General features: G+C 36.5%; 1 protein-coding gene across 1 annotated transcript; it reads left to right on the plus strand.

The window, feature by feature from the left end:
• The first annotated feature begins 15 nt into the window (after positions 1-15).
• On the plus strand, positions 16-13,505 carry DESI1 (desumoylating isopeptidase 1). The gene is made up of 6 exons (XM_070947862.1): positions 16-170; positions 6,284-6,305; positions 7,477-7,546; positions 8,112-8,221; positions 10,587-10,709; positions 11,375-13,505. The coding sequence occupies exons 1-6, from the start codon at positions 80-82 to the stop codon at positions 11,466-11,468; spliced, it is 510 nt and encodes a 169-aa protein (XP_070803963.1). The 5' UTR covers positions 16-79; the 3' UTR covers positions 11,469-13,505.
• Positions 13,506-16,831: the final 3,326 nt, after the last annotated feature.

Here is a 16,831-nt window from a genome sequence, read left to right on the forward strand (position 1 = left end):
GCCTCGCCAGAGAAGGGCGAAATTGGTCTGGAAGTTTCTTTTTTTTTTCCCTGCAAGCTCCCCTTCCTCGGCCAATGTCATGGACTCGCCTCCGATGCTGCACTCGGTGAAGCTCTACGTGTACGACCTGTCCAAGGGCATGGCTCGCCGCCTCAGTCCTATCATGCTCGGTAAGAGCGGCGAGTAAGACAGGGAAACCCGCCGCCTCCTCAATCTGTGTGATAGGCGGAGGAGGAAAGCGGACGGGGATGGCTATCCGGTCAATGCTGCCTTTAACGGGGGAAGAAGCGCCTGCTCCAGTTATGCAGGTCTGCGGGAGCGAACGAGCTCTTCCGCCTCTCTCCAGACTCCTAGACTCCTAGGACCTTAGAGAGAAACGGTGAGAAGATGCGGGGTTGTATTTCCCTTCCCTTCCCTTCATCCGCCCGATCCAGGCGATGCGCGGATCTTTAACCTGCCCGGCCTCTTCCCTGAGCCGGCTATGTACCGTATTAAGGGGGCGACTTTAAGAGCTTAGAGTCACAACTTATCCCGCCGACACAAAGGGAGAGGAGGAAAGGCTAAGGTCGACGCTGGAGACCAGCTGTTTCTCAGGGTCGTTTAAGGTGCTTAAGGTGGTTAGATGGGAGTTCAAAAAGCCAGAGACACAAGGCATCTTTTTTTTGGGGGGGAGGGAGGTTGAAAATGGAACCTCTAAAAAGAAAAACTTTAACTTTTATAGGCGACTTACAGAGACAACTAAAAAAAAAAATCCTCCAGGTAAACAGAATAGTCACTATTGTATTATGATATCCCTAAGCCATTGAAAGTGACAATTGAATAAGACACTTGTGATTTATTATTTTATTAATCAAATTTATATAGCTGCCCATCTCTTCCCAAAGAGGACTTACACAATAAATAACAATAAATAAAACATCCAATATAAAGCAGATTAAAAACATAAAAAGTAACATGTGTGCTCGTTATGAATAATCAAGCTACTATTTCATCAACTCCTGTTAACATTTTTCATTGAACTATTTAAATTTTCCAAAATGTGGCTCTTGTTCATTGATCATGTCCACAAATTACATAAATAAATAAATATGTATCGATTATTTGGGGTTCTTTTCTGTAACTACACTTACCTTTATCTCTTGCTTTTTCACTAGATGTTTGTCTTTTTATTTTTTATTATGACCATCTTTGTGTAAAAGCTCTGATTTCTCTTGTTCTCCCATTTGATTATTATCCTTCATTTGTTTGCTTCACTTATTTAGGTATAACTTCTTGCCCTTCTCAGGAATTTGTGCTTAGGTAGGGGTTTTTTTTCCTGTTGCTGTCACCTTTTCTTTTTGCCAGTTTTCACCAATTTTCAGTCATCTTCTTTTGTTTCTGACAGCATGAAATATTTTAATTGCTTCATCTGTATGAATTTGACATATAGTACAACAATATGGCAGATTTCTATTAGAGACTCTGTTGAATTTAGTTCATTCAAATATATTTATGTACTCAATTTATATCCCACCTTTTCCAAAGTGCATCCTTACCCAACTTTTCTCTATAACAACCTTGTGAGATAGATTGGGCTAAGAGAAAGTGAGTGGCCTAAAGTCACTCAGTGTGCTTCAATACTAAAACCTGGGTTCCTCTTTCTAATTCAACACCTTAGTCCATAAATACACAGACTCTGATATGAATCTCTTCTCTGATCATCACAGCCCATTCCAATGGCATATTGCTGAGATTCATCTTCTTGGCTTGATCAGTTTGTTTCCTTTCTTAGTTGAAGTTGGAAGTTCATGATCTGAGCCACAGTCAGCATCATGTCTTCTTTTTACTGGCTGAACAGAACTTCTTCATCTGTACTTGCAAAATATGTGGCCAATTTTATTCCATCTGGTAACATTCAGTTGTTAGATTGTTGTACAAGTTGTTTAGATTAGTGAAAAAAGTACTGTATTTCTTGTGAACATCAAATTATCATGGTAGAATTATGTTAGTCTGTCATCTGCCTCATTTTATATACCAAGGCCTAATTTTCCTCATGAGTAGGCTTTTGTATTCCAGTAGCCTTTGAAGAGATCACATCTTTTTTGTTGTATTGACAAGTTATTGCATATCAGGATACAACTATTCATTATCAGTCTCTTCTTCATCTGTGGGATGCAGGGATCACCTTAACATTGAACTTCTTAATTGGAACTAAAATCCTCCAGTCATTTTTTGAGTTGTATCTTGAATTTTGTTTGCACTGGGTTTAACACTTTTTTTTGCTAATACCCTGTTTCCCCCAAAATAAGACATCTCCTGATAATAAGACCAATCCAGCTTTTGAGCGCATGGCAATAAGGCCAAGCGCTTATTTCAGGGTTCCAAAAAATATAAGACAGGGTCTTATTTTCGGGGAAACACGATAATTATAACTGCTTTATTTCTTGTCTGATGTTCTTGTTCACTGTAGAATATCTGTAGAATATTTTTATGTGAAGTGACTTATTCCAACTTTATAGTTTTATAAGTCCCAAAATGTTTGCGTATAGACTTGATACTTCTGCTCTGATAACATCCAGTTGCTTTGGTTCATGATTCTAACATTTTTTGTATCAACTTGTTTGTGTGTATATATGTGTGTATACATACACACAGACACACACAAATGTATCTTTGCAGGATAAAACTTGTCTTTTGTCTCTGGGCATACAAGCAGCTGAACATTCTATCAGCCTTAGTCCAGTCACATGATTATCATCAGTGCTACACATAATTGTCCTCTACTGTTATTGTCCTGGTAGCTGTGAATTTTACTTTGTTTTCTTGGTAGAATAGTGGAGTGAGTTGCCATTTCTTTCTCCAGTGGATTGTGCTTAATCTGATCACTCGGCTGTGATTTACTGACTGTTACAAGTGCCCTTTTGGGAGTATGCGCTCCCAACTGAATAGTAATAGTTCATGACATAATGGGAATGTACAACTTTGTTTACTGCTACAAAGTGATGATTCTTGAAGGGTTAAATAATTTAATTTCATATATGTATTTTAAATACATAAGATTTAATCAAACTAGATACTTTAACTACTGGCCTATAATCAGTAACTTTGTTTTTGATGTAGCATAGTAGAACTTTTATTCTTAAAATTAATTTCTGATCAGTAAAAGTGGCAACCAGAATAGCATATGATTTTATATGATCATATAAAATTACTTTATATCACTGTCATAATAAAATCATGAAACTGAGAAGAAGCAAACTAAGTCACCTTATTTACTATTCCCACACTATTTATGGAAGATTATTTTAATCCATAATATATATCCATTCCCTATATCTGCAAAGCAGCACTGAACTTATTCATGTTGAGTTTTTATGTATCCTCAACATATAGATGTGTATTTGCAAAGTAAATGTTTAGCAGTTGAGGGATTCCACAATACTGAAGTCCAAAAAGGATAATTTTTCTTTAAAATGCTACAGAATCATTTACTGTTTATCAAAGTGCTGTATTTGGTTTTGAAAGCAAGATTCAATCAATGATGTATTGTGTGCTGCTTACTACTTTTGAATACTTTTAGTAAAGAACAAGGCATAAACCTTAAACCATTTCATAATTTTTTAATGTTCATTTTCTTACTTTCATTTCTGAACTTGCACTGTCATCGTGATGAAGAAAAGTTAATCATAAGCAAGTCATTTGAGTTTCAACAGAATTGCAAGTACTTCCCACATGGTACTCTGTATTAATTAACAACAGTCAGAAAACATGATGAAAACTGCTTAGTTTTACAACACATGGATAGGCTTAACCATAGTTTCAACTGGGAAACTCTGAGTATCCTAAACCAGTGGTCGGCAAACCACAGCTCGCGAGCCACATGCGGCTCTTTGGCCCTTTGAGTGTCTTCCACAAAATACCGAAAAGTCCACAAAGTGCCAAAAAGTCCTTCAGCCGGTGAGAAGAAAGCTGTGCGCGAAGATGGCGGCAGTGACAGGAGGTCTTTTCGGTGCTGTACGCCAGTGGCTGGGTAGAAAGATCAAAAGGCGCGGAGCAGCCTTTAATTTGGTAAAGGAAAACAAACCACTGAGGGAAGGAGCCCACTGAAGCTGGCGGCATTGCAGCCGCCCCGCCCCCCGCAGCTTGGAGCTCCAAGCGGAAGAAGTCCTCAGCTGTTGCAAAGAAGCGGCAGCTCTGGGTGAGCCATGCCCGCTTCTTTCTCTTTGAGAGCCGCTTTGCAAACAAGGTGCAAAGCAGCTCTCAAAGAGAATGAAGCGGGTGTGGCGCACCCAGAGCTGCCGCTTCTGTGCAACAGCCGAGGACAGAAGAGTTCGCTCAGGAGTGACGCCAGCAAGGAAGGTAGCTGGGTCGGAGGGAGGCGTAGCCTGAGCTCTCTGGGACAGGTAAACAAGTGTGGGGAGGTGAATGGGAGCGGACTTGGCCTTCCGCATGTTGCATCCCCCTCCCCCTACTTTTTAATTGTAATTTAAAAAAACTAAGTTAATGTACCTACCTATATAGTTTAAGTTTAAAAAATTTGGCTCTCAAAAGAAATTTCAATCGTTGTACTGTTGATATTTGGCTCTTTTGACTAATGAGTTTGCCGACCACTGTCCTAAACCAAGCCAAAAATGCTAGAGAATTCCTGGAAACCTGACACTCAGATAAATTCGCCATTAGCAGGCAGATAGACATAAACAAAATCTGCATACAATTCAAAAGAGACAAAAAGCCAAAAAGGAAACAAAAAACATCTCACTAGCAATCAGCATCCAGATGGGCAGAGATTAACACCAAGATTAACTTTAAGCTAAGAATCAAGAAACAAACGATACCCCAATCAAGGAACTGCCAAACAAGCTAATAACAGTCTAATCAAGGAACCACCAAGACCATTCCCACCAATACGGATAGGGCAAGCCAGTATATATAAAATGAGAGAAGTGTTGTGGCCCACCAGCGGCCAGCAGAGCTGGCAGCAGATTCGGACAGTGAGGAGGTTGGGGAGAAACATGGGCAAGTCCTGGAGTCTGGGGAAGACAATGACTCTGAATCAGAGGCAGAGAGGGGGCCAAGGCCATCTGGTAGTTCTTTGCTGCCTCCAGAGTCTCCGGAGTCTGACATTAACAAGGCAGAAGAACAGCGTGAGCCTGTTCCCAGTGTGCGCATGCGCAGAGCTGCCAGGAGACAGGAACAGTTAAGGAAACAGGGTCGACTTGGGAGTAAGGCTTGGAGATGATTGGCGCCTCCCATAAGACATAAAAGAGAAGCAAACGGGATGTGAGCTTTTGCAGGAAGCAATTAGTTCATCTGGCCGATTCAAGATTTGAAACTTCTGTTTGTGACTCTGCCAAGTTTGGCCTTGCCCTGCATCTGGAAATTAGCTCTGTGGCACCATTCCACGTGAGATAGGTGGGTGTTGATAACCTTCCTCTGAAAGACTGTTTATCAAGCCTTGCGGACTGTAAATGAAAGTAATTTACAGCCATATGAATTAAAGAGGTTTGCCGGGACTAAGTTTGTGCTGTTTAATTTCTAGGTCAGAACATGAAAACCCCATTCCCTAGTAGCACTGATGATGTTACCTAGTTTGGTAGTGAAATGTCTGCAAGAAAACATCCAAGCTCAGAGTGCACCAAGGACTCCACAGTACTAGTTAAAGCTAGGTTTTGCTTTTATTGGGCATGCTTTGGAAAGTTTATCCTAAAAGCTTTAATTTCCAAATGGAGATGAAAGGAAAGAGAGTAGAGTTTTAAAAATCATCTTCCCACTTAAAAGCAACTAAACAGAAAATTCAAATACCACTTAGATTTATGAAGAATCTGTAAAATCAAATTTCATATATGATTCATCAAAAGCAAATATCAATATATTCAATAAAATCTGCTTCCAGTTGTGTAGAGATAGTATTGAAATGTTCATAGTATACTGAGACTTGAGCACAGGGGCAATATTTACTTGATGTAATATGTTGCACTGATGATACATCATTTCTAACATATTAGGTCAGATGTAAATAAAAAGTAATTCAATATGTTTTATTTGATCTAAGAGAAAAATTATTCTGAATTATATTAACATATTATTAATATAGATATTATGAATCAACTTTACATATTACATCACATATCCTTTATCAGCCTGCCATACTTTAAGAATCATCAAGAAAAAGAAAAAAGGTGTTTCACAGGTTTTTGAGAAAATGAGGTAGTTAAGTCTCACCTTCTGAGCTCTTTCTAAGAGAAACTAATTTAGAAAATTATATGAAGATGATACTTATTGCTTCTTCTTCTTTTGTATACAGGTAAGCAACTAGAGGGTATCTGGTAAGTAACTAGTCTTAAAATTAATTGGAATGTTTGTACTACGGAAGCTCCCTACTGCTATGCCTACATAATTTAGATAGTGTTGTCAAGGGATTAAAAATTAACAGAGAAATCTAATTATTTTGATGTAGCTAAAGTCAGTGCAAAAAAAAATAATAATTCAAAATGAAGTAGGGCCAGTGGGGGAACAAAAAAAAGTCCCTGTGCTCAGTCATTCAAGCCCTGGTCTTCTCACATCTGGACTACTGTAATGCACTTCTCATGGATCTAGCCTTGAAGAGCATTCAGAATCATCAACTGGTGCAGAGTGCGGAGGCACAAACAGTTCTTGGGGCCTCTAGGATGGTCCATGTTACACCACTACTCCTTGAGCTGAACTGGCTGCCAGTTTGCTTCTGGGTGCAGTACATGGTGTTATCACGTTTAAAGCCCTGCATAGTATGGGTCCATGTTACTTGAGAAACTGTCTCACTCCCTAGGTCTGGCCCACCAGACTCAACAATCAAGGAATTCTAAAGCTGGCGGGGTCCAGGAGAAGGGCCTTCTGTGCCATGGCTCCTGCCCTTTGGAACATCTTACCCCTGAGGTGAGATCGGCTCCCACCCCTCTGACCTTCCATAAGGGCCTAAGACCTGGCTCTGCCAGATAGCTTGGAGCCCCAAAGGGAAGCATCACACTGAAGGTGTTTGATGAATTAAGAGGCAATCCCGCCTCCTTCTCTTGGTGCATCCTGTTCCCTCCCTCCCTAACTTTTAACTATAATTTTAACTACAAATATTTTATTGTCATTTCCACGTTTATTATTTTAGAAATATTTATCTTTTATTATTTTAATTGGTTTTAATTTTGTAAGCTGCTCAGAATCAATTTGAAATGAGATGAATGGCAAAATAAATACATACACACACACACACACACGAAACACATTACTAGGAGCAAGTATTTGTCATAAAATGCTGATTGACTGCTGGAGATAAGAGGTAAAAGCTAAGGGAAGAAGAATGAATTGGGAATGTCTGAAAATCTGAATATACTACAGTGTTATACAAGACAAAATATGTCTAAAGACAGATGAGACTAATCTGTTTGCATTTGCATTACCCTTGATAAACTGTTAGGCAACATACTGGGTGGAGATTTACTCTTTAACCTGCTTTTTATTTATTCTCAGGCACACCTCCATAGTTGCCCACAGGGATGAATTCTTCTATGGTAGTGGGGGAATTTCAAGTTGTCCACCTGTAAGTTTACAGACATCTGAGAAGCTATTCTGTTTTTTTTCTCTTTTGCTCAGTTGATTTCAATTTATTTTGTATTTCTTGAAATTAGTACCATGTTTCCCTGAAAATAAGACCCAACTGGAAAATAAGCCCTAGCATGATTTTTCAGGATGCTTGTAATATAAGCCCTACCCCAAAAATAAGCCCCAGTTAAGATTGTCTTTAATTTAGCCATATACAATGGGTTTTTATTTAACACACTTATCTGAGTTATCTTGACTGGCAAACTGAAGTCCTGGTCCTTCCTCTAAAGCCACTCTTCTGTAAAGCAAGATGTGGGGGATCCACATCTCTGTCAAAAGCAAACAAGTTTTCCTGCTATTCCAAGTCTCCAGATTAAGAGGTTATATGACAATCCTATGAAATATTTACTAGTGATAGCAGATGTGAGTAAATTCTGGAAGTTTCCAATTGATGTGAACAAATTGTGAAAGTTTGCAGAAAGTTTTCGTCTTAAATTATTCTATAAAAGATACTGAGAAATTTTCGTGGTGACTTGGTAACCTAATGAATGCAAATTTTGTAGGGTGGAACACTGCTTGGGCCTCCAGATTCTATTGTAGATCTGGGATATACTGAAGTTTCAGAAGACCTCTTCTTAGAATATTTGTCCTCGTTGGGGGAATCTATATTCCGGTGAGACTCTGCTGTTTAGTTTCCATTTTAATATTCTGTGAAGGGAATAATGTATTAGAATTCTTTTAAAATTTTATGTAAATTTTATGTAAAATTCTGAAATTATATGCACACTTAGGCTGAAATCACCTAAGATATTAGAATATAAGGATAAACTAGGAAGAGTCAGTATTACTATGCTGCTTACATTTGCTGCTGATTGCTATAATGATGTCACTTCTGCATTGATTTACTGTATAAAATAAAATATAATTAACGTTCTTGTCTCCCTTCAGAAGACTGCTTATTCAGTCATTGATTACCTCATATCAAAACACTGAAGTATTTAATTGCCTTTTTGATGAGAAATAGAATGTCTTCGATCATTTTCCTTCACATATTTCAATCTCATGCTTTATTGAGCAGTAAAGTGTACAAAGGATTACTGATATATGATTATTAACACAATAAAAATACTACCATGTAGGCAGCAGAGAAGGGAAATTGAGATTGACCAACTACAGGTGGTCCTTTTTTACTTATTGTCTTGTTTAGCAACTATTTGCACTTACAATGGTGATGAAAAAGTAACTTTACGATCAATGCTCATATTTATGACCTTCACAAAACCAAAGTAAAGTTTAAGTAAAATCATAAGTACAATTTTACTTAGTGACTGTTTCACTTAATGTCCAAGTTGTGTGTCACAATTTTAGTTGCTAAATGAGGACTATTGTGGTCTGTTGGGATTAAGTTAGAACATGAATGTCCACATTTTTATAACAATTGCTTTTCAAAATAATATAATTTATTTTTTTAGAAATAAAATCTGCAGTGGCACTTCTATTATCTCTCAGTATTTCACCCAATGTTATACAGTATTATAGTGTATATTGTAGAACAGTTGCAAACTAATCAAGCCTTGATAGTACAGTGGTCTACGCACCCTGTTATTAACACAGCTGCCTGCAATTTACTGCTGGTTCGAATCTCTCCAAGGCTCAAGGTTGACTCAGCCTTCCATCCTTTCTAAGGTAGGTGAAATGAGGACCCAGTTTGTGGGGGCAATAAGCTGACTTTGTATAAATATACAAAAGAATGAAGGCTATTGCTTAACACATTGTAAGCCGCCCTGAGTCTCCGGAGAAGGGCGGCATATAAATCAAATTAAAAAAAAAAAAATTAGCATAGATTTGCTACATTAACTGTGATATGTTGTTTCTGTCTTCCAACATACAAAAAAAGCACATCAGGCATGTATGGAAGCTGCATACTTGTTATATTTAAGTGGGACACCAACAGAGTGAGGGTGATTAATCCATTTCTTGCCCTTAGTTTCTTTATTTTAAATGCCAATAAAATATGTATTTTCTTCAATATAGTTTGAATAAAATCAGTAGAAGGTAAGGCTGACTAAGAGAAATTATAGGCAGAAAAGAGTTAATAATTCCATTCTAGCTTTTGTATTTGAAATTTCTGTCTGAACACTGGCTTTTTGAAACAGTATTGACTGTACTCTGTACCCATAGACATAGTAAGTACAATATAGCAATTCTTCCTATGCATTCTTTCTCGATGTTTTCAATTGCATGTGAAAGGAAATGGCATCAAATTTGCTGTTTGTTGCATTCGTATCATCACTTTGCAATGTTATGCATTGGGGGGGGAGGGAATGTGTCAAGCTGTGCTTATATAGTTTCACTATATGATTTAAACTTTGGTCACATAGTTTCTTGAGCTGCAGAGGGAGCCTATACACGTAGTCCTTGACTTATGACCACAATAGCGCCCAAAATTTCTGTTGCTAGCAAAATAGTTGTTAATTTTGCTCCATTTTACAACCTTTCTTGCCACAGTTGTTAAATGAATCACTGCAGTTGTGAAGTTAATAACACGGTTGCTAAATGAATCTGGCTTCCCAGTTGCCTTTGCTTGTCAGGTTGCAAAAGGTAATCATGTGACCCAGGGAGGCTGCAACTGTCATAAATATGAATCAGTTGCCAAGCATCCAAAGTTTGAGCATATGACCATAGGGATGCTGCAATGGTCATAAGTGTGAAAAATGGTGATAAGTCATTTTTTCAGCGATTTAACTTTGAATGGTCATTAAATGAACTGTTGTAAGTCGAGGACTACCTGTACATATAAAGGCAACAATCCACTTCATATCATTTAGAAAGTAGCAGACCTAGGTGTGCTAGAAAAAGAACAATCAAGAAACATGATCCTGGTGTCCTCACTGTATCAATAGATCGGATAAAATCCAGTTAGCTTTTGATCTGGATGCTGTAATTATGAATTGTCTTTATATGCTTGAACCCTTGAGACTTTTTCTGCTTTACATCTTACTCATGTTCATTCTTCTTGATTTTTTGGTGGATAACAGAGGAGATTCCTATAATCTTTTTGATCATAATTGTAATACATTCAGCAATGAAGTGGCACAATTTTTGACAGGGAGAAAGATCCCTTCCTACATTACAGATCTTCCATCTGAAGTCCTTGCAACGTAAGTACAATCTTTTTTTATATAGTATACCATGTTTACACTGCCACATTGCATGCTAACTTTAACAACCGTGCCTTCTCAGTTCATGATGGCACTAAGGTTTGCCAGAATTTCCATCGCTAAACAATGTGCTCATGTCATGTCATGCTTTACAGCCATATTGCTTAGGAACACAAATTCTAGTCCCAATTATTATTGTTAACCAAGGACCACCTGTATGCAAAAAAAAAAAAGAACTCAATGGACAGCTTATACCTTCCCTAATACATTTAATATATTCTAAGGGCACACCTCTTCAATGTGCTTAGCAGTTCACTGTCAAAGTATGACGTTAATTGCAGAACAATTCAGTATCTAATGCTATGGAGCTATGAAGCAAAGAAACACAAAGCCCTCAAAAAAGAAGACAAAAATGAAAATAAATTCCATGTCTAGGTTCTTTGCTATTATAGACAAGGTTTTGGATTGGCTTCCCTTTTCTTCATCCTGATTAGATATTATCATAGGTTCATTTCTCCATATGTCTCTTAAGGATTGTATTGACTGTGAATAGCCAATTTCTCCCCAAGGTTCTTAGGTGTCTTGTTTTTAAGTTTAATATTTTTAGTTACAAAGTATTTTGAAAGCTTAAACATACTCTTCTCCCATGCTTCTTACTGTCACAGACCATTTGGACAAGCATTACGACCACTTCTTGACTCCATCCAGATCCAGCCACCTGGAGGAAATACTTTTAGCAGACATAATGGACAGAGCTAGCAAACACAGTGAAAAATATCTCAATTCATAAGGGCATTTCCTTTTAAAACTCCACTGTATTAGATACCTGTCTTATAAGTTTATGCCATGGTTCAAAAGTGGCATTTCGGACTTGATAGGAAGAATATTTATTGAATTGCATGTCATGTGGTGATATCAGAAGAAATATGGTCATAAAATCAAATAATGTATTTACTTATTAAAGCTGTTTTTTGTCTTGGTTCACTTTTTTACTATTCCCTACTAAGAAAGTGGAAATTAGGATATCCACCTGCACAGTCTAAAATAACAGGGATATCCTTAGCCATCTCTTCCCAAATATACTAATTTCATTACCATTGTTGCAGTATTTTGTAACCTCAAAGTTGTAAATTTAACGATATTATACAATATGCTTGAATATGCTTTTAATTTTTATAGGAGAAAAAAACTAAAAACATTCACTGTGAAATTATTTTGAGAAATACAGAAAATACAGAAAATATAAGCCAGTCTGCAGTAGAAATAAATATATACAGTAATAGATTTTTAAGTGTGGATTGTTGATGCCAAAAAAAACCCTCTATCACTTATTTTGAAAATCTGACCTTTTCAATACCAGAAAGAATAGCCCTAACCCTTGTGCTATGTTAATCTTTTGTATGTTAAAAAAATGTACACTGGGTAGAAATGAATGTCTTACTGTAAGTAGTAACACCATATTTTAAGGAAGGCTAAATGAATTTGACTAATACAATAAATAACATAATTTTCACAAAACTTATGCAATGTACAATTTTCAGATAAGAGTGTAGACTAATAAGTTTCAATTCTGGAAACATATCCAAAATCAATTTTAAGACCTATTATTTAAGTCTGAGTTTTAAATATATAAATATGGTTACATTGGTTATATCCATCCCTATAAACACCCTCTTCTCCACATGCTAACATCCAGTTTGAATCAGGAGAATCTTGTAGCTGTTTCTTTTTAAATCAACAAAAAATATCTATTTAACCAGGTTTGGGGCCCACTTCATTTTTTCCTGTAAATAATTGTAACAGAACACTAGAATCAGTTTGAGGAGCAAACAGATATAATATGCCTTTCTTTCTTCTCTACTGAGCATGATTAAGAAAGCATTATATGGCAATGACAACTACTCTGAGAAAACACACATACACCTACATTTCCCTCAATATCAGGCTATTTCATTATATCAATTTTTTATTAATTAAATTGGATTTTTTTCAGAAACTAGAAGATTTTCCTTTGAGAGGCTATTTATTTGTCTCCATTTTCTCCTAATACTTGGGAAGAACATTAGAAAATCTGCTTTACTCAGAGATAATATTCACTTGTACAATGTATTGACTATAAAATACAAATCTAATAAAGTAACTAGATTGCAGTACAGATGTTTTTGTCCCCTTTTTAAAAGGTTAACTTTTGAAAGATTTATGTGATGGGCCACAAACCTCATTATCTATAAACATTACAGGATTGCTTGCTGGAATTTGTTGGCCAAAGATATAGTATTGGTGATTCCAGATGAGAAAGGCTGTTTTAAGTCTGAGGCTCAGAAAAATTCTTGGTAGGGAAAACAAGTTTTCCTTCCTTAGGAAAAATAGAAAATTCTGAATGAATAGAACAGTAGAGAAATGAGAAAGAATGCTTCATTAATGCATGCTTTTGAAATGCCTCAGAACTTTTGTGCTGAATTTTCAGATTGCAATCTGATAAAGTATTTTTCTATTACAAAAGTATTTTATACCTATATTGATTATTGCAACACAGAAAGAATTGGAGTGACAGTGAATATAGTTCTGAATGTTCTTTCTATATGACATACTGTACCTACTTTTAGACATCTCTTCTCTATCACAATCATTGTGGATGTATAATAGAGGAGAAGAACTGCTGATATAACCTTTCTAAAATTTATTCCATAACATATTGGAAGCATTGGTTGATTAAAATATCTTGATTTCTTAAAAGCTACATCCAAAATACACATACTTTCTTCTATACTCCAAAAGGTCATGCTTTCTAGTAAACCTGTTTTGAATTGTAGTTTTAATAATGTAATTGATTGCTTTTTCATGTGTAACTTTTCATCACTCCTTCTGTCAAATTTAATGTACATTTCTCCATTTAACTAGTTCATATGAGCATATGGAGAAATGAAGAAATTCCTGCTACTTATTTAATCATATTTTTGGAACTTTCCTTCCTATAACTTTAGAAAATGCAAAGTAGACTCATGTTTACTCAGAAACAGGTACCACTTTTTCCTACAGGATTTATTCCCAAGTAAATTTGCAACCCTAGGTAGTTTTCTTCACTAAGAGTAAAAAGAATATTCTACTTTTTGCATTATGATTATGTCCTCTCTACTGCTTCCAGTAAAGAAAGGATTCTTTTGCTTTCTAGAATACACTGTTGGCTCTATTTTCAGTGATGTGCAATAATATTTAGAACTTCACTGAACAGAGACCTAAAAGAGGCTGCATTTCAAACTGGGGTCTCAATTCTAGGATCTGAATGATTATTTATATGTTATGTTCCACATCAGTTGACACTAGTGACTAAGGTCAGTTCACAGACAGCAGACCTGCTTTATACTTGTGGAAAAATAAGTAGCTACATTCATATCTTAACATTTTTCCCATCCTTATATTTATAAGTCTATATAAAGTATGAAATGTGCATGTATTTAAATTGATATACTTTTAACCTGTCAATGGGCATGGAAAGCTGAGCAGCCTGTATATGACAGCAAAGATCTGGCTTAATTAACAGGTCTGTCATTTCCAGGAATTCCATATTGTTCTTGTTTTATAATTAAAATAAAGCCTTTGTCGGAACCCACTTGAGTTTGCTTGTTTTATTTTGGCATATTTGCCTCCCTATTTATCTTGATATTATAATCAAAAATATGACCCTATGATATTTTAGATTATATTGATACAATCAAAGGCCTTTCTATAATCAATGAAGCACATAGTGCTTCTTTTGATAGTTCTTGGCTTTCTCAATTTTCCAACATGCATCAATAATAATGTCTCATGTTCCTCAGCCTTTTTCAAAGCAAACTTGAACATCTGGCATTTCTTTTTCTATGTATGGCTTTAATTTGTATTACACTACTAGTCCATCTTTAAAGTATTTTGCAAGGGTTGGGTGGGGAAATGCACCTGATGCATTAGTGATATGGTTATGACTTAAACCAAGGTCAGGTGAATGGCTCTGGCTCTGGATTTTCCTGCCTCTGAAAGCATACTTGGCATTTTCAGTACAAATTTTTAAATTCTCAAGATGTACCTCTTCACATAAGCCTTGGGGTCATGCTTCACTACTGAATGATAAATATGGTTTGCATTATTTACATTAGTACATGTGTCAGCAAAGAATACAGTAGTGGCCCAAACTATTTAGAGCAGTTTCAGAATATATGAGCTATATTCAGTGGGTGAAAATATTTTCATGATTCTGTACAACAAATGGAAGCTGCAGAGTCACCCAGACTTCTATAACTTATCTAATGCTCAGAATTGAATCCCTATATACCTGTATATACCTATATAATTCCCATGGTCAATTAAATCCATTTTCTTTAAGACCAGAATATCAAACGTACTTCTAATTTGGAATAACTCAGCTGGAAAGTATTTTATGGCCAGGAAACTATAAATTCTAGTCCCCCTTTAGGCATGAAACCTGGGTGATTTTGGGCCTGTCATTCTCAGCTCAACAGAGTTGTGGGGAAAATGAGAAAACATTTGTATGTTTTTCATCTTAAATTATTTATAAAAACAATAAAAGCAGTGTTTAAAAATCTAATGTGTTCAGTCAAGTTAAGCTTTCTTTTGCCAATATCTTAGATAATACCCTTGCCCATTCATCCACTCAACTGACTTAAAATCTGGGTTGCTGCAGCAGCTACGTTTTCCAGGAAAATGTTTGGGAGCAATTAATTTGTCTACTTTCTAGTTGATTGCCCATTTGGACATAGGCCAAAACTTCAAGCAAGGTAACTTGTGATCTATTTTTATTTCTCAATTTCTGGAGTTGGATCATTCTAACAGAAATGCCTCAGAAAAAATCTTTCCATTCCTGAAGCCATTCATTACCAGAGCTATTCGGTAGGCAGAAGGTCACATATGTGTGTAAACTTACAAACATGCATACCCACATGCAGTTGCATACACATTCTAGCAGTTAGTAGGTGAACCGTTGCAGCTATGCCGTCACCTTACATGAGCTCTATGTATAAGGTAACAGCACTGATAAATCCCAATGAATAGAACCAGTTCATCCTGCAAAGGATCAAATTTCTCCTGCCTATCACAACTCATTTGTGATTGTGATCTCAAATGATGATATCTCATTTAAGAGGGATAGAGTTTATTGTGGAAACCAGCCAAACCTGTAAGCTCAGGTAAAGAGATGCTAGTATGGCTGGCTTTGTAACCCATTATTTTTCCCTATTCAGTTGCGGTAGGATATAAATGCAATAAATGAATAAAATTATAATCCTGCTTTTACAGCCCACAGGGACTAATCAAGAACCCTAACGCATAGCAATAAATTAAGTTCATCTCATCTCCCTGCTCAGTCTAGACCTGAGCAATAAATGTGAGGTTGTGCTCAGAACATTGCAGTCACTTGCCTCAGAAAAAATCAATACAAGTCAGTTTTTCCCATCTTACATAAGGGGAATTTCCATATCAAAACGAGCAGAATTGTATCTAGAAAATAAAGATTTGTTTCAGAAACCACAGACTCTTGCATCTTCTCTGACTTTTCAAATCTACTATTCTTCCTTGTAATAATTTCACCCCATCTTCTGCTTTCACAGCTGGTGAATACATATTAAACTTACCTTTCAGATTCTGTTCTGTCTTTTGTATCACAAAATGATAGCTGTTGCCCAAGATAGCTGGGAGTAAAGTTAGGAAATAGATCTTTATATAATCTTGGGTCTTCCACATTAAAGTGATAAAACTGGTTTGTTGTTTGTTTCTCCTAGGTTACAGAGGAGCAAAGGGACCAGGGCGTGTCTTTAAGTTGCTGGTTGCCACACACATTCAGATTCATGGGGACTGTTTTGCCTATCTGTCAAACACATACCTTAATTAAAGATGGATAAATATTCACTGTTAGGTTTAAAACAGTCATAAAGCAGCCTTGCTATAGATAAAGCTTATACTTGTTTTTTTAGGGGTCAGCCAAAAAGATTTAACGCTCCAGATTTTAAGATGTTTGCAGGTTAGATGAACTGGTCTTTTAAATAAAAAGTTAGGTAAAGGTAAAGGTTCCCCTCACACATATGTGCTAGTTGTTGCTGACTCTAGGGGACGGTGCTCATCTCTGTTTCAAA

Source organism: Pituophis catenifer, unplaced genomic scaffold (assembly GCF_029215685.1).
Source record: "Pituophis catenifer annectens isolate HBS135680 unplaced genomic scaffold, rPitCat1.0.hap2 SCAF_7, whole genome shotgun sequence".
NCBI lineage: Eukaryota > Metazoa > Chordata > Lepidosauria > Squamata > Colubridae > Pituophis > Pituophis catenifer.

Bases quoted from the DNA above. Each gene is read 5' to 3' on its own strand.
- DESI1 (XM_070947862.1), top strand. From the start codon at position 80: ATGGACTCGCCTCCGATGCTGCACTCGGTGAAGCTCTACGTGTACGAC. The intron at 171-6,283 runs GTAAGAGCGGCG...TTTTGTATACAG, and splicing joins CCTCAGTCCTATCATGCTCG to GTAAGCAACTAGAGGGTATC. The intron at 10,710-11,374 runs GTAAGTACAATC...TTACTGTCACAG, and splicing joins CCATCTGAAGTCCTTGCAAC to ACCATTTGGACAAGCATTAC.